The following is a 23,671-nucleotide window of genomic DNA, read 5'->3' on the forward strand; positions in this document are numbered from 1 at the left end:
CTTGCTACCACGTAAAACAAACAAATGAATGACTATTGCCCTTTTCATTTTTCTGTTAACTTTTGAGATTATTTTAATCAACTGGGTGTAAGTTTGATGATTTTCTTCCTTTAGGGTGATAAAGGGCTTCCTCTCTTTTATTATAAAGGCGATATCTAAATATTCTAAAGAAATAAAATAAAAATAAGCAAAAAGAACATACAAAAAAGGACCCATATAGTTATGCCCTTATCCTGCTCACAGAGACACAGATACCAAAATATTTTATTGCTAAAATGCAGGGGTGGGGAAATAATTCACTTTGTACCATGGCTTTTATAAGCAGGATAAAATCAGAAGCCCATGAGTACATCATTTTATTCAATGATATTATTCCCGATTTTCCCCTCTGATACTAGATTCTCCACAGCTCTTGAGCTGTCTTTAAACCAAACCTTCAAACAGGCCCTCACTACCAATGCCAGCAAAATGAGACTTCCAGAAAGTTAGAGTAGAAAACAATTAATTGCATAATTCTCAACAGCTGAGTTAAAATAAGATGGAGACTAAACCTGTGATTAAACAGGGAAGGATAAGTGACACTTCCAGTGTGACATTAAAAGGAAAGGAGTATGCCCTTCCCCTACCTCCTTCCCCTTCTGCTGGCTTCTATGCAGGAATGGAGCAGTCTTCTTGGACCATGGAGATCGAATCTGCAAGTTGAAGATGACAGAGCAACAAGACTGAGGAAACCTTGGTCCCCAACACTCTGGAGCTCCTTTTTCAGCCCTGGGTTGCTTATGCTTAGAAAATATGTAAGAAAAACAAACAGCCTGATAAATTCACATATGGGCTGCCTGTCTCCTTTAATGAGTAGCCAAACACAAAACGAATGTGAAGAGTTGGAAGACTGAACACAGCAAAGAGATGCTTTCACACCAAGAGCGCTCTATAGGAAAATCTCAGGTAACTGAAATTTCTTACATTTCACAACCTCTGTTCCTACCTAATTTTTCTGGTACCTGATATTGTAAATAAGATTACAGGAAAATGAAAATTTGAGAATGCCAGACCTAAAAACAAATTAATCAGGTATCTTCTCATTTCTGCAAATAGCCTTTTTTTCCACATCCATAAATCCATGAACTTGATCTGTTTCTTGCTCATTAAACATAGAACGCATGACTAGAAAATGTACACACTGAAAGTGTGAAATCCATTTTGCAGTTAACCAGTGGGTCTGTTAGAGTATTTCCCATCTACAGAGCTATCCACTGTAAATACTCAGATAATCAGAAAACCTGGGAGCCAAATTCTGGGAGTTACCAGTTTACAACTAACAGAATCCAGCATATTAGAAAAATTGCTATGCCCTTATATGACAGTGCGAGAACAGAGGGTAAGAGACCCTGTGTTGGTAAAAAGCACAGGAACAGTGTTGAAGGGCACCATTTATTATATTTGCAACCACCTATTTCCAAAAAGACATCATAAGTGAATTTTTAAAAAGGAAAATATATTTAATAAAATTCTTAAAATATTTAAAAAAGCAAATATATAGTGGAACAAGGCAGATAATGACCGAAATTGAAGCTAGGAAGAGGGATTGCTCTTGTACTAAATTTAGCCGTGGGCTTCAAGGCAGATAAGGGACGCGGACACCGTAGCTCTCAACAGGCATAACCTGCAGACAACGTTGGAGAGTGTATAGTCTACGAGGCTTGTTCTCTGCTCTCAGCTCCTTCTATACTTGCTGTGTAACCATAAAAGTCCCCATCCCTCTTCACAACTCTTTGAGGAAGTGTCTACTCTATGTGACGGTGAAAGGACTGCCAGTCCTGGAGCACCACAGTGGTGGAAAGTGTCTCAGACTGAGCCGTACAAGTCCTTCTGGGTCCTCTCTGCCCTTGGAGGGAGGCAGAAAGACTCTCCCCGATTTGGGTTTGTGAATGATAGGGCTTCCAACCACCATCTTTCCTGTCACATAAAGGAAACCTGTTTGAGACAAGAGATAATGAGGTCAAAATGGAAAGTGAAGCACAGTCAAGTGATGGAGTGGAGGTAAGGGGGGGAGGGGAAGGAGAAGAGAGAAGGGGAGAGGGAGACAACCATTTGAGCACCTTGATCCAGCTGGGCCTAAAGCTGAACTATCCTTAGACTATCGGCGATGGAGCCAATAAATTTTCCTTTTTTTTCCTTCAACTTCTCTTCCCTGGATTTCTAGTATTTGAAACTAATGAATTACAACTAAAACACTTGTGTTTCACATCATTGGTTACATGTTCCTATCTGTAAAATGAAAGGCCTGGAATAAATCTTAAACTTCCTTTTGAATCTAAAGTTCTGTAGTTCTAACTAGATTAATATGGGAATTTCTTCAGGACAAAGGCTTTATCTCATCTATATTGGTATAAAATTTCTGGCACTTAGAAGGCTCTCAATAACTATTCCTTGTAATCAATTGAAAAAAAAAATGGGCCAACCACTCTCTAAACCTATTTTATAATAAAGCATTTACCTCTGTTATTTTTGCTTACTTTTTTCCCATCTGTATCCCCAATAAAGCAGTGTCAGATACATGCCCACAGGTTTCTCTTTCCTGGGAAGAGAGCTAAATAATGTAGTTAAATACCGAATGTGTTTAATTCTCAAGTGAGAAATACACGTTGTACTATAAATCTGATTTCGTGGGAAATATAATACTCCAAGAGAGTTACTTATTATTGATATAGCCCAATCTAGAGAGAAAATTATTAATCATTCTATTTATAACGAACTTTAAGATTTGCCATTTCTTGCTTTGTATTTGCGGGAAACCAGGGGAAGTGTAAAGGCATTTATTGGATCTGTAGATTTAAAAAAAGTATTATCCAAGTTTTGGAACTTCAGCTCATGAATTTGTTAATGCCATAACTTTCTTTTCTTTCAAGTATCAGCCGTCATCCCCAGAAAGAAAGAAAATATATATGCATGTATACATATACCACTTCGCCCTCCAGCATGGGGGAGAAAATGACAAAGCACTTTGCTATGACACATGAGACAGGGTCCTTTTCCTGTTCTCCTCTAAGATTCAACGTGTATTGCATTCTGGGACTAACCCTAATAACCTGATGCGCAAGGCCCCAAATCAACACTTGTGATAAAGTTTTCATGAAAGCTGAGGAAACAGAAGTTACAAGCTAGATGCATAACCAAGGCTCCCAGTGGTGACCGAGGCAAGAGGAAACTTGCCTGTCCTACTTCCACTGGGCATGGGTGAGATGAACTGATGTACAAAAGCAACAGCTGTCCAATAAGTCACAGTAGTTTTATCACTTGTACTTTTACAAATCATTTCTATTTTCTAGTAATTAAACTTTTCTCTATAGCCATATGCAAAGAGTTCTGGTGGGAAAAGCAGAGAGAGAATGATGGTCACAGACTGGTCTTTTCTTCATAGTAAAACATCCACAGAGATGTTAGAAGAAGAAGAAAGAAAGAACCTCCCCCCCACCCCGCCCCGCCACACACACACACAGGAGTCCCTGAAGCTCTCTGCCAGGAGCACTTATGTAGTGTTTCCTTGTCCCTGGTGATACCTTTGTGTTGTAACATTAACTTCTCAAAGGAACATTTCTTGATGTTGTTACCAATCTTAACTGTGCCTTAGTTTTCTTATGTGAAAAAAATGATAATAAAAATGCTTATCCCATCTACCGTATAAGGTTATTAAAGAGATCTAAAGAGATAATGCACACTAAAGTGCTTTGAAAGCTATAAATCACTATTCAAAAATATTATTACTATCCTCATCACTGTTATTTGTTTTCACAACAATCTTGTGAGGCTGGTAACTCTTTCCAAGGAGGAAATTAAGGATCAGTAAGATTAAGTGTCTTGCCTAAAGTCCACAGCTATTTGGTAGCTAAGCGGATGTGAATTCACCCTGACCTGCTGCTACACCATACAAATACATGTACACTGAAAATGAGAAAGAGAAAAGGTTTCCAGAGTTGTACATGAACACTTTTTCGTGCCTTTGACCTAAAATGTTTAAACTTCTAAGAAGATAGGTTAAGTAATCTTACAGACATTCAAGTATCAGGTTAAAATCATAAACCCGTTTCTCTAGTCAGTCAATCAAAACCAGATACAGAACAAGAGGAACAGGTGTGTTTCACACAGTGTTTACACAACCAGAAAAAGACAGATACTCTTGGACCTTCAAAATATGTTAGTTAGCTCTACTAGTTTGGAAATAGGAATGATTATATACTGTAGGTGGAAGGGTAAGAACAACTTTTTGGAGGCCAATTTGTCAGTATCTATCACAATTAAGGAATAGTCTCTGACTAAGCAACTCTCCTGCTAGAAAATTCAGACCTCAGAAATAAATTGTCAACTACACAGAGATACATTTATGTACATGATGTTCCTTGTAACAATCCTTATAACAATTTTAAAAATTTAACTTCAAACAACTTAAATATCTATAAAAAATCCACTAAATAAATTATGGTATATTTGTTCAATAAAAGACTTCAGCCACTTGAAAAAGTGAAGTCAGTTTATCTGATCAGATACTAAGAGACCCTGCCATCCATTGTGGATGATGCAAACCAGCTGCAGAATAGCATAATTTTGCATATATAATATATATAAAGATTGGGAAGACAAGTATCTAACTGATAATCCTAGTTTCCACTAAAGGGCACATGATTGAGTAGACTTTCACTTTCTATGTCTCATTACTGTTTGAATTTTCATTATAAGGAGCACGTTTTAGTTCAGAATAAAAATTTTAATAAAAATAATTTCTTAAGCAGCTCATTTGCTGATTTGGTGTTGTCACAATGAAAATAATAAAAAGCTGTATAGAAAATAAGTGGTAAAGAATATTCTAAGAGGAAATAACAATGATAAAGGCGGGAGACGTGCCAAGAGTCAGTAGGCCTTCCAGATGTGTAACAATAATTATATGATGCAATGCTGACATAAAAATAAGATGAAATTTAAAAACCTAAATATATTGGGTTTGTATATTATACTCAAGCATTCAATGAAATAAGAAATCACATAATTCCAGGGAAGTGAAAATTATTTAATAAACAGGGATAATGGTAGTGCAATATAGAGAAAACTGATTTAGATCTAAAACTTATACTGCAAATGAACTCCACATCAATTATTACAGAAATGTAAAAAGAAAAAAAAGTAAAGTATTAATTACAAAAAATAAAGTTACGCTAATATTCCCAGAATTTAAATGAAGCATGAAAAACATCATACTATTGTATTACTAAGAAATTTTTTGTTTGTCTGTTCGAATTACTTCCTTAAGTCAGTTTCCTGGAGTACAACTGTTGGCACACGTGCACGCGCGCGCACACACACACACACACAGTACACAATACGCATTTACATGGCTCTTGACAGAGTTGGGAATCAAATTCAGAACACAAGTTTTGACAAATATGAGAGTATACATTTACAGATAGAATTGAACAAAATATCTCAACTAAAGCCCATCTAGAACATCATACATCCTGTAACCAATTACAACAGATAAAATTAGAAACAACCTGGGTCCACCATAGAAACAGAATAAATTATGACATACATTTATAGCCAAATGCTGCACAAAAAGATAAATACAAAGATCAGGCTTCAAAATGGAAATGGTTTATGATCTAATAAGTGAAAGGTTTTGGTTGTCATGGGTACTCCAAATAGAACTTTGTATAAACATGGATATAAAGGTTCTAAGGAAGCACAGAGAAACAGAAAATGTTAGTGTTCAGGATGTGAGAATATGGGATAATTTAATGTTACCTTTAATATTATTTTAACAATATGCAATATATTTAGATAACCTAATGGAGTATATTGAAATGTACAGATGATAAGAGTAAGACTGTTCCCATCAATTTGCAATTCTATTGCTACTAATTAGGGCAAAAGTAGACTATGAAGCAAAGGTATTAAATATGAACTGGATGCCCTAAAGCACAAGTGCTTTCTAATAAATAAATGTCAGTTTCAATTCTCTGGAGGCTGAGAAAAATCATGGAAAAAAGGAATGCCTGAAACCACATATATTTTTAGTGGAAAAACTATCAAAGAATGTCTATTAGATTTACTTTAGGGGGTTAGGGGTTGTGACATCAGAAGGCTCATGATTTGCTTCCAAGGCCCATCACATAACCAGTTGGTATCTCAGACTCAACACTGGCAAAATAGCTTAGCAGCCTCACTTTTTCTTCTGACACTTGAGAATGGTCTATACTAAGAATTTTTAACTATCAAAAGGAAAAGAAAAAAAATCAGAAAGAAAGGACATATATTTGAGCTACGCAATACAGACTGTGAGTTAGTTGAGGGCAGGGACAGAAATCATCCTCTTCATATGTATCACAAAAATTTAAGGAAAGGCCCCTACACTGCTGATGTGTGTTCATAGAACAATTTGAAATACTGCTGCCACCTGGTGGGCAATTTATCTTTACTTTTTATTTATGGATAGTATAAGTGGAACTAAGATCCTCATAAGAACACTTCTAGAATAATTTCATAATAAACAGTTACATTGATATTTATGTTTAATTCAATACTCATGAATTCAGGTATTAAACTAATAAATATGTTTTATTAGTTTACCAAACATAAGCAATGAAGAAATGGTAACGTAAAGATATATTCTTAGAAGCAAAAATTTGCTTTTAAATTGACTCCAAAAAATGACAACTTTCAATTTTAGCAGGGCAATAATCGCTCATTTTCACTTTTATACATTTTCTTCCTTGGGTAAAAGTGATTATAGAAATTTCCCTTTCTTCCTAAATATTTGAACTATAACACATATGAATCAAATCTCCATTAAAATTTTTAAACTTTTTCCACCATTTATTCATTCTTTCAACATTTTTTAATGATTACAGTATTCACCCTTGTGCAAGTAACAAGAAAAAAAGTCAAAATTCCAAATATGTTTCATAATTCATTCTCTGGCTCACTGACTGTTATAATAAACATTAACCGTCAGCTGGTATTCTTAGCTTAACTCTTAGTGCCAACTCAGCACTAAATTCAAGTGTTTCCTTGATGCTATAGAAGTACTTGTGTTGTCCAAATATAAATGAAACAAAATTTAAAACTGCAAAATTTTATCAATCTTTATTAGAAACTTTTTGCATCATATAAATTATTTGGGTGGGGTAATTAGATTTGTTTGTTTATTTGCTGGAGGTACTGGGGATTGAACCCAGGACCTTGTACATACTAAGCATGCACTCTACCATTGAGCTATACCCTCCCCCCTTGCATCATATAAATTTGATTTCCTAGGGCAAAGCCTCAATTGCCTGCTCTGATGACAGCTATGATTTGCATGGCCTCTAGGGAATTATGTGAGCTGCTGCTGCTTCTGAGACAAATAAGACATGGTGAGAAATACAGGTTTCTTTTACATCAGGCCAAAAACATGCTACAGGTGCATGGCACTGGTTAATGGGGATGGATCTACTTTTAGCAATGACGGGCTGAGCTGATTATACTGAGTCCATAGGAGAACTGGCAGTTCCCCAGATGCAAACTCTGCTCTTCCTGGGGTATCAGAAGATGAGATGGACAGGGGCCTAGGGCATAATCCAAATGAAAGAAAACACATGAAAATGGGAATTTAAATGAATGACATGAATATCTGTATGTAGGAGCTCATTAGTGGGTTTTAAGTCTCATTCTGAGCATGTGCTGGTGTCCTTAAGCACATGCTTAGTACCTCAGGTAATTGGGCCCTTGCTTGACAAGGTTGCCCGAAGCACTGGAGACCACTATAAAGCTGGGTCTGCAGGGAAAATAGCACTTTAGAACTTCCCCTACAGAGAAACTAGTAGGGGATTGGAAAACAAGTTACTTACTTAAGGTCCCTCCCAGCTCCTCCTTTGGGAGCAAGGCATTTCCTGATGAGGGAATATCATCCCAGCCAGACCGGGAACTTCTCAGGAACTACAGCAATCTTTGCATTTCCTGCCTTAGCCCAGTGCTGAGCACACAGTGGCTTTCAACAATTAAAAAAGTAATAATAATTTAAAAATTACCCACACTTTCTGCTTAGTCTACATAATAACTTAATTTAAAATTTATTCCTAGTCATAACAATATACCTTAAGAAGTAACTCAATTAACAGTAGGAAATGGAAACATAAACCGTACCAATAAAAAAACAAGACTTGAAGGAACAAAACTGAAAGTAGTATAAACAAATTAGATGAATCATCGGATTGAAAAAGAATATAGTACAGGATGGGTAAACTGAAATCACCATGGACTAATAACAAGCTCTGTAAGGGGCAAAGATTTTTGTATGCTTACCTGTTATAACCTCAGAGCCCAGAACAGCAACCAGCACATAGGAGGCACTCAATGAACATGTGTCAAATAAATAAATGAGCTGTCCTGGTTTAAAAGAAGAAAGGAAGGAAGGAATACAATTAGATTTTCCTTCTACTAGGAGTTAATTTGAGTTGTTTTTGTTGTTTGGTTGTTTTTCCAATTCTAGAGCTAAAGAAAACATCTTTCATGCAGCTGTAATTTTTTTCTTATGTAGAACACTGCCAAAAAGTGGTATTTTAATCCCATCAGGAACAGAGAGTAGAATGCAAACTGTTCTTTCTCTCATGACATTAGCCACAGTTCTCTTGCCCTGTGGTTCTGCGATGCTAGAGAAGCTTGAGATAGAACATCGCATATAGATAGAAGCCTGACATCCAGTTCTCTCCAGGGAAATAAACATATTTAGCTAGTTTAGTATTCCTTGATGAACTATTAATGATTGGTTGTTTCACAGAGATGTTTTTCTCAGTGATGTGAGGAAAAACAAAATATTGAAAGGAAAAATAACACATTTGAATAATGGGAGAATTTTCAAGTAACCTATTCCTGCAGTCATCAAATACTATCTATGACAACATAATTCATCAGGTGGGAATCCATTCACTTCATCCTGCAGCACATCTTCAACTATTCAGTCTTTTCTTAAACTAGCCCAGATGGAGTCTATTTATTACTGAAGATTTGCATTCCATGTATTCATCTATTTAACAGATATCTATTAGGTATCTACTAAGTGCCAATGTTTTAGCTACATACTTGTGATATAGTGGTGAATAAGACACAATCTTTACCCCCAGGGAGCTCATAGCCTCCTACAGTTCACTACAAGAGATTGCACAAATGAAAATGCCCTTGCATTTGGGGACTAGTTAAACAAAGAATGTGATGGGAAAGAAACCATAACATCTTTGAAGTGCTATTATGTGCCAGACACATTTAGAGCGGTATCTCGAACTATACTTTCCAAATAGCTATCACCAACGCCTGCTTATCTTTTTCATCCTACTTTTTCATCTACTAATCCCCACCTGACATTGTTCACAGCTGACACACAGTAGGGTTTTTTTTGTAGCTGCCACATTAATGAATTTGAGAGGCAGGAATTCTTATTTTACAAATGAGACCAAAACTGATGACTTAAATGATGTGTTCATAATTGTGCAACCCTTAAGTCACAGATCTGCGGTTTAAACCTTAGTATGAAGGGAAAGCCCATGTTCTTTCTATAATCACTCCCCTAAATGCGTATTTCTTTACAGAGAAATGAATCTGTCTTCTTTTGTTAAACACCGTTATGTAAAAGTCAGAGTTACAGAGATCTCGCCTTCAAGAGCCTGACAGGTTAGTTAGTAAGAAAAGAAATATCTGGAGATTCAACTGAAAGTAAGGGAGAGTCAGGGTATGAAAGGAACTCCAGAGATGGGATAGGGGAGGGTGAGCTGGACCAGGGGCTGGTCAGTCCTGAAGAGCACTTTCACTTGGCTGGGGTCTGCTGTCCCTGGAATATGAGGACTTAGAATTAGTAAATTCCTTCAGAGCAGACAGCTTTCCTACACGGCCTTTCTCTGAGTCCCTGTTTCCGTTTAGAAGCCAGAGAATAGAAAATTCTTCCCCTCTTCTTGAGAAGGAAGACTGTGGAAGGCAGAAGAAAGGCTCATTTTGAAGGGAATTTGGAGCGTTTATGGTGAAAGAAAAAAAAAAGAGAGAGATGGAGAAAAACAACTGTAGGAACTGAGGTTGTCTTGCCTCGAAAAGAGAAAAGTAGGTGAGTGGAGGATGGGATGAGAAGCTAACTTCTAAAACCCTCCTCATGGGAAAATCAGAAGTTTGTCGAATGTCTTTACACTTACTTGGTAAGCATTTGAAGCGACCTGTACTTGAAGGACTGTTGGCTTGCCCTGGAGAAGAGGGTTTAGATTTATTCTCTTGAGCACCGGACAGTGGAACCAAAGGGTGAATGCCTGGTGGAAACACGTTTCTACTCAACACAAAGCAATGTCTTTAAGAAGAGCTGTCTCAGGAGGAAAGTAGTCCAGCAGAGGCAGGCTGCTCCCCGGAGGCTGCCCGCCGAGGGAATCAGCCCAAGGGTCGCGACCCCCTGATCCGGGGTCGCCGGCGGGGGCGGGGACCGGGAGCTCCGTGTGCGCACGACAGAGGCTCCAGCTGCGCATCCGGGGCTCCCCTGGGAGCGGCGCAGGGCGGCGCGGGGCGGGGCCGGGGTCCGGGATGTTTGCCCTTCGGCTGGGCGCTCGGCTGCGGGCGCAGGAAGTGGGCGCAGCATGCTCGCCGCTGTCAGGGGCCTCCTGCGCCTCCGCCTGGGGCGCGTCCCCCACTGCCCCGCGGGAGCGCCTCCAGAAGCCGAGCGACGGCCCGTCGCGTCTCTCCGGCGCAGGGGTCTCCGGCGGTACTCCAGCGGCGGGGCCCCCAGCGGCTCGGGGCCCCAAGGTTCCGGTGAGCCGGGGCTGGGAATGGCCTGGGACGGGGGTCCGTGGAGGTGCGGGCGAGGAGCCGGGGCCGGCGGGTCGAGGTGTGAGCGCGCCCTGATTCACTGTATGGTTCGTCTGTCGGTTCCTCCGTCCATCCCTGTCGCTTTCCTCAGCAGGGAAGATCCACAGGGTCCCCGCCGAGCACACGCCGTCGCAGTTCGACAAGAAAATCCTGCTGTGGACCGGGCGTTTCAAAGCGATGGAGGAGATCCCGCCTCGGGTTCCGTAAGTGTGGCTTGTACTGGGTTTCGTGCGCTCGGGAGGGACCAGCTTGGGCATGGAGGGCGCGGGGTCCATCTCCGTGCATCCTGGAGCGAAGGCAGCCGCAGAGCCACACAGGTCTTGACTGTATCATCCACCACCTGAAGGAATTTACTTACGCACCCCTAAGTGCGGTTAAATATCAAGCTGTTTGACTGGGTGATGGGAGCTAAGCTAAGCTTACAGGGAGACTGTTGAAGCTGGCTGAAAACCCAGAAGTTCGGTGGGCACTTCCACCATCGCCCAGATACCCACCCCCAGCGAGCTGCGGGGCAGTGGAACAATCAAGCTAAATCGAAGGCGCAGCACGGTCTCCGCGTGCACCGTGGGTCGGGGGTGCCTCATGGCTAGTGGGGTGGCTGGAGAGTCTCTGGGAAGGAGCCACATGCACTGACGTGGTCTTCTGGGGCAGGAGGTGCCTAGTGTCCATGGTTCTGCAGCCCTTTGAGCATCGGATTTACTCCGATTAGGACCCACCAAGTATCAGCGTCGCTGATCTCTGAACCATACCAAATCCATGATAGAGGTTCGCTTGATAAAACTCAAGCTGACGACTTCACCTCCAGGGTAAACGTAATATGTTAAAAAGAAAAAGAAAAAACAAAAAGGAAGAAAGAAAATGTAACCCGTAAAAACCGCTTTCCAGTTTCAATTTATGCAAAGCCCAAAAAACTTCCCAGCACTTTACAAGAGAGGGGATAAAAAGGGAAGGAAGGAAACTAAAAATTAAATTAATCTACTACTTTTTAAACTGATCTTAACAAAAAAATAGGGAGATTAGAACTATGATATCAAATAAGGATGTTTAAGTTTTATAGGAGGTAATCAGTGCCCGTTAGAATGGACCATGGAAACTGGGCCTGCAACTTGTTCTGCACATATCGCCCACACTTTTATTTATATTTAATTTAGTTGTTACCAAAAGCATCACAAATAAATGGAAAAACAGATATGATGGGAAATGTTCACCCAATAGTGAATTCTCAAACATTTTTATCCCTTTCTTGGATCAAATTATTTAGTGAAAAACGGACATGGCATTTGAAATAAAATGGAACTTGAAATCTGTCTTCAGCATTTATTCAACCACAAAGATTTTTTTAATAATATAAAGCAAATTTTGTTTTTCTTGAGATGTATAGCCTCTAAACTAACAGACTTAGCCCAAAGCAGAAATTAGCCCAGAAAATCTAGACCACCCTCAGTGTTTTTGGATTTTGAGTTCTTGAGCTGCAGCAGAGTAAACAAGAATGCAAAAAAACCTGCATTATCATAAATTAACACTTGTCAAGAGATGCTAGGCCTATTATTGTGTTAACATAGCTGTATCTGTGAAGAGACCCATTTTACAGAAATAATTTAATTCCCCCAGGATCACAGTCAAAAGAGGAATTATAAACAGGAGAATTTAACTTTGAACAATATGCCTATGAAAGGTATTATAGTTTAAGGTTTGAAACATGAAAGTATTTGAATATTTTTCAGTTTATTATTTTCTATAATTTTTAAAATACTGCTATTTAGGAGGGCTATGGCTCCTAAGCTAACTGTTAGATTTACAATGTAAACAGCTTCACTTTTTATGTTCTTAATGGACATATAATTAACAACTGACCTATAATTTTTGTACTGTACACTAATGATATTTAATAATAAGTGTATTTTTTCTTTTGTTTTTTTCAGTGTTAAACTAATTTGGTATAGCAGATCAAAGCCAGATAAATGGGTGAAAAAGATCAGATCTTTTAGGTTCCATCTGGAGCAAAAGTCAACAAATATAATCTAATAATGTCCTCATATTTACCTGTTTGCAACTAACATCTTAAAACTTTCATTAATCTGTCTAAAATCTGAGGAAAACAGGCTAGATACTGGTTTTCTGTGTTCTTTCAACTACTGGAAAAGTTAAAGAAAATTTTTTTCATTTTTAAAAGGAATTGCAACTTGTCTTTCTGGAATTCTTTATAAAATTCCATTCTATTCAAACGTGACATTAGGTAAGAAAGACTGCTGCTGAGTGCATTCTCAAAAATCATTAATTATGTGTATTTATAAACTGCCACTTCATATTACTGCACATTGTTAAAGTTCGACATAAAAGGCCCACAGGTGTGATTACTTTTGTAACACTACTCTTTGTTAGTAGTACCACTAAAATCTGGACAACTTGCATGTAACTTTATTAATAAATTCTATAAGACTACACAGTATTCAAATAAGCATAGAAAATTTCAGAATAATAATAAGAAAACAAAGGTATTTTTCTTCAATAAATTATCGTGATTTTGATCATTTCTTCTGAAAACTTCATGCATAAGTCATGAAGGAAACCCCCTTTCTCTAACAGACATTCTCACAAAATGTGTAATATATAACGGTAGTGTAATAAGAGCCATCTTCACAAATCTCTTTAATAGAGATAAGATGGGAGGGGGCAAGAAGATACTGGGAAGCTAGTGAGAAAACAAAGTGATGAAAATGAGTTTTAAAAAACAACCTGTTTGAAAACAAAGCCCATTTAATGACACAGGGGCCAAATGAACACAATTCATAGACTTACATGGACATTCATTCTTTCTTTTATCCCAGTCAGTAAAAAGAGTCAAGTCATAATATGTATTCATTATATTTTGAGCAATTAGAACCTAAATATACTGCACCGTGGTTTCTTGGTGGCCAACCTTAGCTAGGATCTGCATAAATACTGTTCATTTGAAATTGGTAAAATAACGGGCTAGCATTTGGAAGTCTTTCACATCTGCCATTTGCATTCAGAGAAATTTTTGGAATATTTACATAACAAATCATTTTCTATTTTGCTAGTCAGAAAAATCATATTGCTTTAATGTAATTAACAGAATATACGTCTTGGTTTAGGCCAGAAATGATAGATGCTGCAAGAAACAAAGCTCGAGTGAAAGCTTGTTACATAATGATTGGACTCACGATTATCGCCTGCTTTGCAGTGATAGCGTCAGGCAAAAGGGTGAGTACCTCTAAAATAAAGATAGACTTGTGAATTCGAAGAAAGATTATGAGCTTTGTTCTCCTTTATGGAATGATCGCTGTTCTTTCAATTTTATCTTAGACACCTTGAGCCACCCACATGTATCTGCCATACTGGAAATAAATTTGTTCATGGAAATTGGAGTCAACAAATTACATAGGTAGGAGGGTCAGAAGCTTGCTTCCATTTTATAAGATAAGCAAAAACAAAAACAGGACAGTTTATAGCCTGGTTATAAATCTGCACAGGAAGAACTTTGTTGTATGAACAGTATCCAAACTAGATCATTCCTTAAATCATGAACTCAATTAGCTATTGCATAGAGTCGTGAAATAGAAGTTCAAAAGTTGGAAGTGATGACCAAGGCAGACTAGTTTGCCTGAATCCTGTATATGAGCCCTTTCCTTGCTATCTCTAATATGTGGATCCTAGAGGGAAATTAAGAGAGCATTGCTCTCTAATTTTGTTTCTTGCTACCCTAAATCTTTTCATCTGCTGATCACTTTTTACCATGAAGAGCAGCCCCACGAGTATCAGGAGTCTTCCCTTCTCCAGTCCTACTTTCTCCATCCCTGACAGCTTTCCTCTTTTGAACTTGCGTCTGGACACACTCCAGGATATCAGTGTGCTTCATTGTGGCACCTGCAACTGAACCCTTTAGAGCGTGATTAAAACTTCTTCATGTTTATAAGCGCATTTTAGTAATGCAGCCGGAGTTGGAATTAGGCTTTGGCAGCCACATCACACAGAATAGTTTGCTTGGATCGATACCTCTTTGCTCTCTGGGCATGCTTAGCCAACTGCCATTCTGCCCAGTCCTAGGATTCAGCTCTTCTCTACTTCGCAGGTTTCCAAGAGTGTTTGAGCCCAGTACTTTACAGCTTACTGATGTTATGTACGTGTCTGTTCATTTCTGTTGGCTTGGCAAAGAACTTATGCTTTGAAATTATTCTCATCAAATGGAAAATTTCTTAAATATTTGCTGGATTGAACATTTAAACATTGAAATGAAGAAAGTCAGTCTCTTGTTTTTAACCTATTCTAGATAAGATGGCTGCCCACCCAGTTGATGATTCTCTAGCTCCTAAAAGACAGATTGGAACCTGATACCGTCTGGACCCTCCATGTTTCATACCATCATCCCTTTCTTCCTTATGCTTCATCCACACTAGTTATTTTTATTTTTACTTTTTAATACGCCCAACTCTTTCTTCTCTCTAGGCTTTCCTTCCTTCCCCTGGCCTTATCATATATGGCTTATTCTCATTCTCCTCAGAGAAAGCTTCCCTGACCACCCCACCTAAAATGGCCTCGCTCAGGTTTTATTATCTTTCCAGCTGCTCATGAGTAAGTCATTGTACATCAGCAGGAATCCTTTTGGCTCCACCTTAAAATATATCCACAACTGGGCCCCTCCTCACCATCTCTGCTGATGTCACCCTGGTCTGGGATAACCAACATCTTTGCCTATTTTATTGCAGTATCTTTTAAATGGTCTCACTTCTGCCCCTCTTGCCTCTCCAGTTCACCTTTCATTTTGAGTATTTAATGCATGTACCTTAACTAAGAAGGTGTCAGATGAAGATGGAGAAATGGTTAGCAAATTGAGATATATTTCAGAAAGTAAAAAGGATAGAACTTTGTGGTAAATTCAGTGTGGAAAGAGGAGAGAAAATGGAAGAATGAAACCAGAAAGCCTGTGTTTTTTGACTTGAGCACCTGGATGGATGGTGCTGTGATTTGTTGAGATGTGTCAGCTGGGGAAGGAACTGGTAGGCATGGCAGGCATAATATATCAAGCCCTATATTTCAGATGTATTAAGTGTGAGATGCATATTAGACATCCATCAATGTCTATTCAATTTTTATTTATTCTGCCAAGGACTTTGTATGTTCTTTGGTCTGAGGACCCATAGCTTTCCTTACTTCTGAAAAAGTCTAAGCTGTTATAACTCCACATGTGGCCTCTTCCCCCATTCTAACTCTTCTTCCCACCTCTTTGGAATGTATGTTGGAACTTCTGGTTCTATTCTCCGTGTCTCTTAACTTCTCTTTTCTATTTTTTGTCTGTTTATCTCTGTGCCACACTTAAGTTATTTCCTTAGATCTACCTCCTGATTATGATGCTAATTGTCTTTTCTTTTCACAGGTGATTTTACCCCCCAGATAAATGCCTAGTTTCCTTGCCAGTTCCTGGTTTGATGTCAAACCAGGCTGGTGAAAGGAGTTTTAGTCATTTCACAGGAATACCTCAGCTCCATGCTGAAGATCCAAATACTGAACTTGCCTGTTGGTGTAGAAATTAAACTCTCGGCCCACAGCTGTTAAGGCCAATATTTTTTCCCTAATGCCTCTGTTTGAAGCCATTTCCTTTAATCCTGGCTTTAGTCCTCATTCCTCACCAATTCATGCCTTTTGCATCCTTTCTATGTCTTGGAACTGAGGATTTCCCTCTCTTGATTTTGAGCTTAATTTGGTGTTTGAAAATATACTTGTTACTTTTTATCCAGCAAATATGTCTGTGTGTGCCAAGAGAGGCTGGGGACAGATTTCTGACATCAGCTGTCCTGTTGACTGGAAGTCTAGAAACTTAAGTAAATTTTTTTTTTGTACCAAAGGATCATTTTTCTTAAATGATTTGTGTGAATGTTTTATATTCCTTTTCTCCTTTTTATAGAGTCTCTCCTGTGTATCGCTATCTAAAACACAAATCCTTTCCAGAGAGTCAAAAGTTCTGTTTGCCTGTTTGTTTGTTTCTGCAGGCTGCAGAACGACATGAATCCTTAACAAGTTGGAACCTGGCAAAGAAAGCTAAGTGGCGAGAAGAAGCTGCGTTGGCTGCACAGGCCAAGGCGAAATGATCCTCTGACTGACAGGGTGTTCCTGGAATGTCATCACTATTCTCAGCAAACATAAAAGATAGGTAAAATAGGATAGTTAAGAAAACATTTGCTGATGTTTTATTTTAGTGACAAGAACCACAGTCTTTTTTATTTTTACTTTTTAGTAAACTTTTGTTGTTGCATAACATACATTCAGAGAGTTCACAAAAGTGTATACAGCTTGATAGATTTTTACGTAGTGAACACACCTGCGTAACCGCTGCCAAGGTCGAGATGTAGAACATCAGCAGCCCCTCAGAAGCCTCCTTCCTGCCCTCTGTCAGTCATGACCCTCCAAAGGTAACCATTGTTGTGAGTTCTATCAGCATAGATTAATCTTGCCTGTTTTTGAACTTTATGTAAATGGAATTACACAGTATGCACTTGTGGATTCTTATACTCAACATTATATTGTGAGATTCACCCACAAGTTTTTTGAGTTCATTCATTTTTATTATGTTATAGTAATCCAGTGTATAAATATGCCACAACTTATCTGAATATTTAGTCCAGTTTTTAGCCATCAGAGATAATGTTAAAACGAACGCTCTGTGCATGTCATTATATGTTGAATTAAATCACTAAGGGCTCTTTCAAACCTAAACGAATTTTCAACCAAAGTTCTACTGTATTTGGTGACTGGATAGGCCCTCTGGGTATTCTTTTTTCCCAGTGAACTTTTATTCTAGTTTGCAACTAGGTGAAACAAGTTTACAAAGTCTTATAAACCAAGAACTATTCATTTCAAAACCTATTCTAAAATGATGAAAGTACTAAAACAGTTATTGTAAAAGCAACTTAAAAAAGACAAAAACATTAGAGAAAGAAAAATAGTATGTGTCAGTGGTCTTCAAACTTGAGTAAGCCGTAAGACAGCTTTTAAAATTATGTCTCTTCTCCTCACACATCTTTAATTTGGTGTCTGTAATTTTAAAATCATAAACATGAGTAGTTCAAGTGATATCATTTCCAGTTTATTGTATATTAAATGTACTTTAAATATAGTTTCCTTTATAACCTTGAAGCTACATAGTTAGCTCATCCAATTTATGGAGGATGTCTGCTTTGTAACTTTAAGGACAAAGCCAGTCCTTGCTGTCAAACTCATAAGCCAAATAAAGCTTGGACTTACTTTCTGTTAGGAAAAGTCTTACTTTGATTTAAAAATGAAAATGTGAGTACACATTCCTGTGACACTAATCTCGCTTCTTAGTTCAACTCTGAGATGGATGGAGAAGGCAGGAAGCCTTATGAGTTCACCCTCTAGACGAACCAGGGCGTTACCAGCTGGAGCATTTTGCACAATGGCGCTCTCTCCTCTGCCCCTCTGGAACTCTTTCTTTAGCAGCTGTCCATTTGAATTACCAGTCTGTCATGCAGAAGGTGTTTGCACCACTGAGCAAAGCTTAAGTAAGAGTCATGAGTGAGAAGTGCTTTTGGGGTGTAATAGTACAAAGTTGATTGTGAGGAGAGGTGAGAAAGGAGAAATGGCAGACTTGGACACATCAGTTTTAGGAAAGAGTATATAGAGTTTAAAGATCTGGAAATCAGTTCTCTTAAAAATATCTTACTCTGTATACTTCTTTGAAAGTCTTTTTGTATGCTCTGCTTGAAGACTCCTGGGATATTCTAAATATTCTTCAAAGAAAATGTAAGCATGGATGTGATCATTTCCATTTCCAGTTAGATCGAAGACCAGATGTCCAGAGAAATCATGCAGCATTGAACTAAAAATCCTGGTTAAAATATTTTTTAAAGTATCTTTTAAAACACTTGGCTGAACTCCCAGGGAAAGAAGGAAGATCCTTACTATAGACAGTAAGAAAGTAAAAATGCAGAGAGTTAAGTGTATCTTATGCTGCTATTTGCCATGGGGGCATCTGGGTATCCTAGGTGGTCATATGTTAGGGAGAATAAACAAAAACATGAGGCCTAGTGAAACTGAGAGGATGGACATCCACATGAAGCCAGAATCCAAGAAGCTTATATTGTCAGTGGACTGAACTGGGATTTGGTGGTAATGGTGAGGTGCCTGTTTTGCTGCTTACAATGGCAAAGACTGAAAACAGTTTAAATGTCCATCAACAGGGGATTAATTGAATAAATGATGGTGTGTCCCCATAATGGAGTACTCTGCAGGTACAGTAAGGAATGAAGAGCGCTACATTCTGTTACAAAATGAGCCACAGAACATAGCTGAGTGAATAAAAGCATATTGGAGAAAAACGTATGTAATGTATACTATTGTTTCCAATTAAGGGAGGGGATATGTAAATGTACTTTTTATATTAAAAATAATGGAAGAATAAACCCCAAAAAAGGAGGGTAGGAAATATGTTGGAGGGGACAGTGATAGAAACTAAATCTTCTGAATATATCCTGTTTTACATATTTGACTTTAGAACAGTATGTCTTAAATAATTATAAAAACATTAAATTAGTTTTTAAAAGGCAGTCAACTTTTGAAAAGCAAGATTAAACAAACATGTGTCAGCTTGGTGCATGGAGAATAACTATTTCAAGTGATTTTAAAATATCTCTAGTGGGATATACCTGACCTTTAAAAAGAAGTCCCCTCCCCTACCCTGAGAACAAACCCCTATTTTCAGTAAGTATATTGTTAACAATAACATGTGTATAGTTGAGACAACAGTCATATATACTGATATAGCAGTTTGGTCATTAAAAATACATTTTCCTTAATTCTGTCCACTGAAAAGGCCTCAATAGCAATGACCAAACCAGTAGTGATAGGTGCTTACAGCACACATCTTGATTTCTAAACACCGTTTCATTCAGAAACCAGGGCTCTGTGGAGAAATGGCTGATCCCAGATCTGGGGTAGGAAATATAAAAGATGATCCTGAAACATCTGGCTGTCTTAGAAAATAAAGGCGCTAGTAAAACTATAAGGCTATGTCCAGAGGATAAGAATAAGAGAAGCAATATTCTATTGGAAGGTCTAAAATTCAAGAAGGAATGAATGAAAAAGAAAAAAAAAAGTAAGAACTGTTAAGTCAAAATAAACATTGGCTATAAATTCTAAAAATATCTAAATTTGGGGTCAGAAAAAATAGCATGTAAGTTGTAAAGGAGTAAGATTTTTGCATTCATTGAGAGGAAAGTAAAGATATTGGTTAACTTAAGCTTTTGTTAGGTTAAATATGTATGTTAAAATTCTTAGGGTAACAAACATACGAAATTTCAAACAAGTAGAGATTTTTAAAAAACAGAAAGATAAATGAAATTAGTCAAAAGACGAAGGGAGGGAAAAGAGAGAATAGAAAAAATGAGAAATAAGACAAAATAACATGGTCGAAATGAATCCAAATACATCAGTAGTCAGAGTAAATAAACCAAACTCTGGTAAGTAAAGACAGCGTTGAAAATAAAATGATGAGGAAAAGATATAGCAGACAATTTTTAACCGAAATATTGCTATAGTGGCTATACTAACACCAGACAAAAAAACTTTAAGAGAAAATGAATTATAAAGAGGGTTACAACATATTGGTAAAAGAAAGATTCAGTTCATCAGATACCATTCTCTTGGTACAATGGTGTCCAGCTGCAAGATTGGTCTGTCCACCCTTAACAGCAATCTGGCACATTTGGGTTCAAGAGCTCCTGGATGCTGGACTTCATGGCCGATTTCTGCACTTGCATATGTTTTGTTCCCAACATCAGCTTTGGTCATCCTGTTGTCGAAATCCTCCACAAGCAGCTTGGCTTGGACATGCACATGAAATGTCCAGGCTGGACTAGGGTAAAGCAAATGCCTATCAAGAACCAATCAATATACCTTTAATCTGAAGGTTACTAAGAATCCAGGGCTTTGATTAAAGACATATGTGAGAACAAGATGAAGTTGACCTTGACATCAAACCAGAAACTACAGGTGAGCATTTGGCACCATGGGCTTAACAGGTGGAGGAAGCCTTGGTTATGACAGGGCAATCTGGACTTAGAAGGCAGAAATCCATGGAAGGTATGATGCCAAAGTTTCACCGATTGATGGTGGAGTGGGTACTGACACCGTCCTTAACTGTACAAAGTCGAGAGGTAACATGATTATGTCTGGCAGTGCCGTTATGAGTGAAGATACTGCATCTGTGACCATGTTAAAAACTGTTAGCTCAGAGGCTATTCAGAAACATTCTCTTGAACAGTGAAACCTCCAAAAGCTGAGTGTTTGCTCATGAACTCTTTTAACTGGAAAACAAGAATGTTGACTACCAAATCATATTGGAATTGAGGCAGTCCTGCTTTTCTGAGCAGTTATTTGTTCCAGTGACTAAAATCTGTTCTGAGAGGTTAGAAATTGATATGTATGTTTTAACTAAGTTTTTAGTGATGAAATTTAAAGATTAGTGTGATGAATACTCTGCTTTTGCTTGGTGACTTGATGAAGAGTGAATCAACGGCTTTGTTACTAATTTTATAAAAATTATGTCTTAATGACTTAAGGGAGGCATATTAGTCACTATTAGAAAATTATTTTTCCTGCTTTTCCAAGAAGACTGTTGTGTTTCAGATGTTTTCTAAAAGCTAAGGAAGTTGTTTTTCCTGTTTTGGTGTCATTTGTGATTTGTCTATTAGCTTGATAATGATTAGAATGGAACATATGAAGAAGTAAACTTGGACCTGGCTGGGGTAGGATACCATATCTTTCGAAAACATCTGTTTCACTCTAATCTTACACTTCATGCATCAAAATTATTTTTTAAATGTATGAAGTCCAGGGTATTTCAGGTGGTCTGTAGTCTATTTTATAATATAAGCATAGATTTACCTGTCTACTGTGCTGGAGGGATAGGTTATTCAGTGATTTTTTTTTTTTTTCCCTTTCAGTAACACATCTACCATCCTTAAGGACATCAAACAATGCCATTGCCATAGTTAACAAAGGAAACATTAAAGTCTCTCTTTGGAAGCAATATACAATTGAATACTGACTCTGCCTTTTCTAGCCATTTGAGTGAAGCAAATCACTCAAAGTCTAAGCTATTTATTTATTTATAAACTAAATGTAATTATAACCACTTTGCAGGGTTGGGCTCCTCAGCTATTAAAAGAGATACCATATATGTAAAGCAGCCAGTGAATTTAAAAATTTATGTACGAGATTATAGCATCAGACATGACAGACAGATTTGAGTTCACTTGCTTGGACAACTTGTGCTTGACCAGCTTTTGTTTTCTTTTTCATTAAAAATAAATGTACAGTGAAAGTAAAGTAGCGCTTGCTTCGGCAGCACATATACTAAAATCCTACAAAATGGAGAAGATTATGGCCCCCGTGCAAGGGTGATATGCAGATTCCTGAAGCATTCCATATTTTTTCATCACAAGGAAATAAACTATTTTTTCTTTTTCTTTTTGTATCCTGAGATGACGGATGTTAATTAAACTTACCGTGGTAATCATTTCACAATATATGTAAGGCAAATCATTATGCCATACATCTTAAACTTATAAACACAAGTGACTAGCACTTGTCTATGGGTGAGAAATTAGTTACTTCTGTGGTTCAAGAAGAAAAGAAAAATATTTACCTTGCCTATTTCATAAACAGCATACAAGATTAATACATGAAGTAAATGTTCTTATTCTGCAATTGAGGCCACAGGGAGTAGGGGATTGAGAACAAGGCTTTTTTGTTGTTATTGTGAATCCTGTTTTCCCTTCAGTTACATCATTTTATTAACCAATCTATTCCATGTCACCTTTTTTTTTTTAACATAGTAAATCCTAGACAAAAGGTTTCATACTCTTCCATTCCATCTGCCGTCTGTCTCTTTGGATGGTGGCCATACTTTGGTGCACCTGTACAAGGATTTCACCATGGAAACCCTGCTTGACCTTTCATTCTGATTATATTTTTCATCTGGACATAAGACTGCTATAACTTCAGCCTTTAGGTCATTTCACCACAAACACTAAAAGGGAAAACATTTTCAAGTAAGTTTCAACTAATTTGTTTTATTTAAATTCACCTATCATGTAACCTGAAAAATATCAATTTTGTAATAATTATTTTTCTATTATTTTAGCACATAAATATACAGATTCTCATCTGAATGTGAAAAAATGATACACTAATCCTAAATTTTTATGTACAAAATAATGTAGTATCTAAACACATTTTGAAAATGCCAGAACTCCTAGGAAAAAATGAACAAACCTACCATCATCTTGGGAAATTTTAACACACCTCTCTTAAGACACCGACAAATTAAGCTAACTAGTAAAGATATTAAATATGTGAATAATACACATTCTTTTCTAGCATGCATGGAACATTTCACTAAAACTGAGCACATACTAGACTATAAAGCACATTTCATCAACTTTCAAACTTTCATGTAATTTCATCACAACTTAGAAATTAATGGTATTTTTTTAAATTTTAAAGATTTAAAAACACATTATTAAATGACTCTTTGGTCAAAGAGTAAATCATAATGGGAGTTTAAAAATGCTTAGAGCTGAATAAGAAAAAGTTATATATCAAAACTTGTGGAATGCAGCTAAAGTGGTATTTAAAAGTAAAATGTTACCATCACAAAATGTTTTTCTTAGAAAAGAAAGGTTTAAAATGAATGTGTTAAACATCTCTAAGAAATTAGAAAAAAATAAAATAAATCCAAAGGCAATAAAATACTGGAAATTATAAAATTAAG

General features: G+C 37.5%; 2 protein-coding genes, 1 non-coding gene and 1 pseudogene across 5 annotated transcripts in view; 3 read left to right on the forward strand and 1 right to left on the reverse strand.

Moving 5' to 3' along the window:
* RFX6 (regulatory factor X6) overlaps positions 1 to 10,508 on the reverse strand; it is a 107,170-nt gene extending 96,662 nt beyond the window's left edge. For all 3 annotated transcript variants that reach the window (XM_074368452.1, XM_074368451.1, XM_074368450.1), the window contains exons 1-2: positions 10,203 to 10,508; positions 8,332 to 8,415 (exon numbers count right to left, since the gene is read on the reverse strand). The gene's annotated coding sequence lies outside the window, so the exon portion shown is untranslated. The remainder of the gene's footprint in view (positions 1 to 8,331; positions 8,416 to 10,202) is intronic.
* Positions 10,509 to 10,560: 52 nt separating this feature from the next.
* On the forward strand, positions 10,561 to 18,135 carry FAM162B (family with sequence similarity 162 member B). Its single transcript, XM_074368453.1, has 4 exons — positions 10,561 to 10,803; positions 10,952 to 11,063; positions 13,977 to 14,085; positions 16,869 to 18,135. Exons 1-4 carry the CDS (start codon positions 10,632 to 10,634, stop codon positions 16,965 to 16,967), a joined length of 492 nt encoding a protein of 163 aa, XP_074224554.1. The 5' UTR covers positions 10,561 to 10,631; the 3' UTR covers positions 16,968 to 18,135.
* A 150-nt stretch (positions 18,136 to 18,285) lies between these two features.
* LOC123619804 (ribulose-phosphate 3-epimerase-like) lies at positions 18,286 to 22,362 on the forward strand (annotated as a pseudogene).
* On the forward strand, positions 22,228 to 22,330 carry LOC123619860 (U6 spliceosomal RNA). The gene has a single exon (XR_006728600.1). It is a non-coding gene; the product is annotated as a U6 spliceosomal RNA (small nuclear RNA).
* Positions 22,363 to 23,671: the final 1,309 nt, after the last annotated feature.

This window comes from Camelus bactrianus, chromosome 8, assembly GCF_048773025.1.
Source record: "Camelus bactrianus isolate YW-2024 breed Bactrian camel chromosome 8, ASM4877302v1, whole genome shotgun sequence".
Lineage (NCBI taxonomy): Eukaryota > Metazoa > Chordata > Mammalia > Artiodactyla > Camelidae > Camelus > Camelus bactrianus.

Bases quoted from the DNA above. Each gene is read 5' to 3' on its own strand.
- FAM162B (XM_074368453.1), top strand. From the start codon at position 10,632: ATGCTCGCCGCTGTCAGGGGCCTCCTGCGCCTCCGCCTGGGGCGCGTC. The intron at 11,064-13,976 runs GTAAGTGTGGCT...GTCTTGGTTTAG, and splicing joins GAGATCCCGCCTCGGGTTCC to GCCAGAAATGATAGATGCTG. The intron at 14,086-16,868 runs GTGAGTACCTCT...TTGTTTCTGCAG, and splicing joins TGATAGCGTCAGGCAAAAGG to GCTGCAGAACGACATGAATC.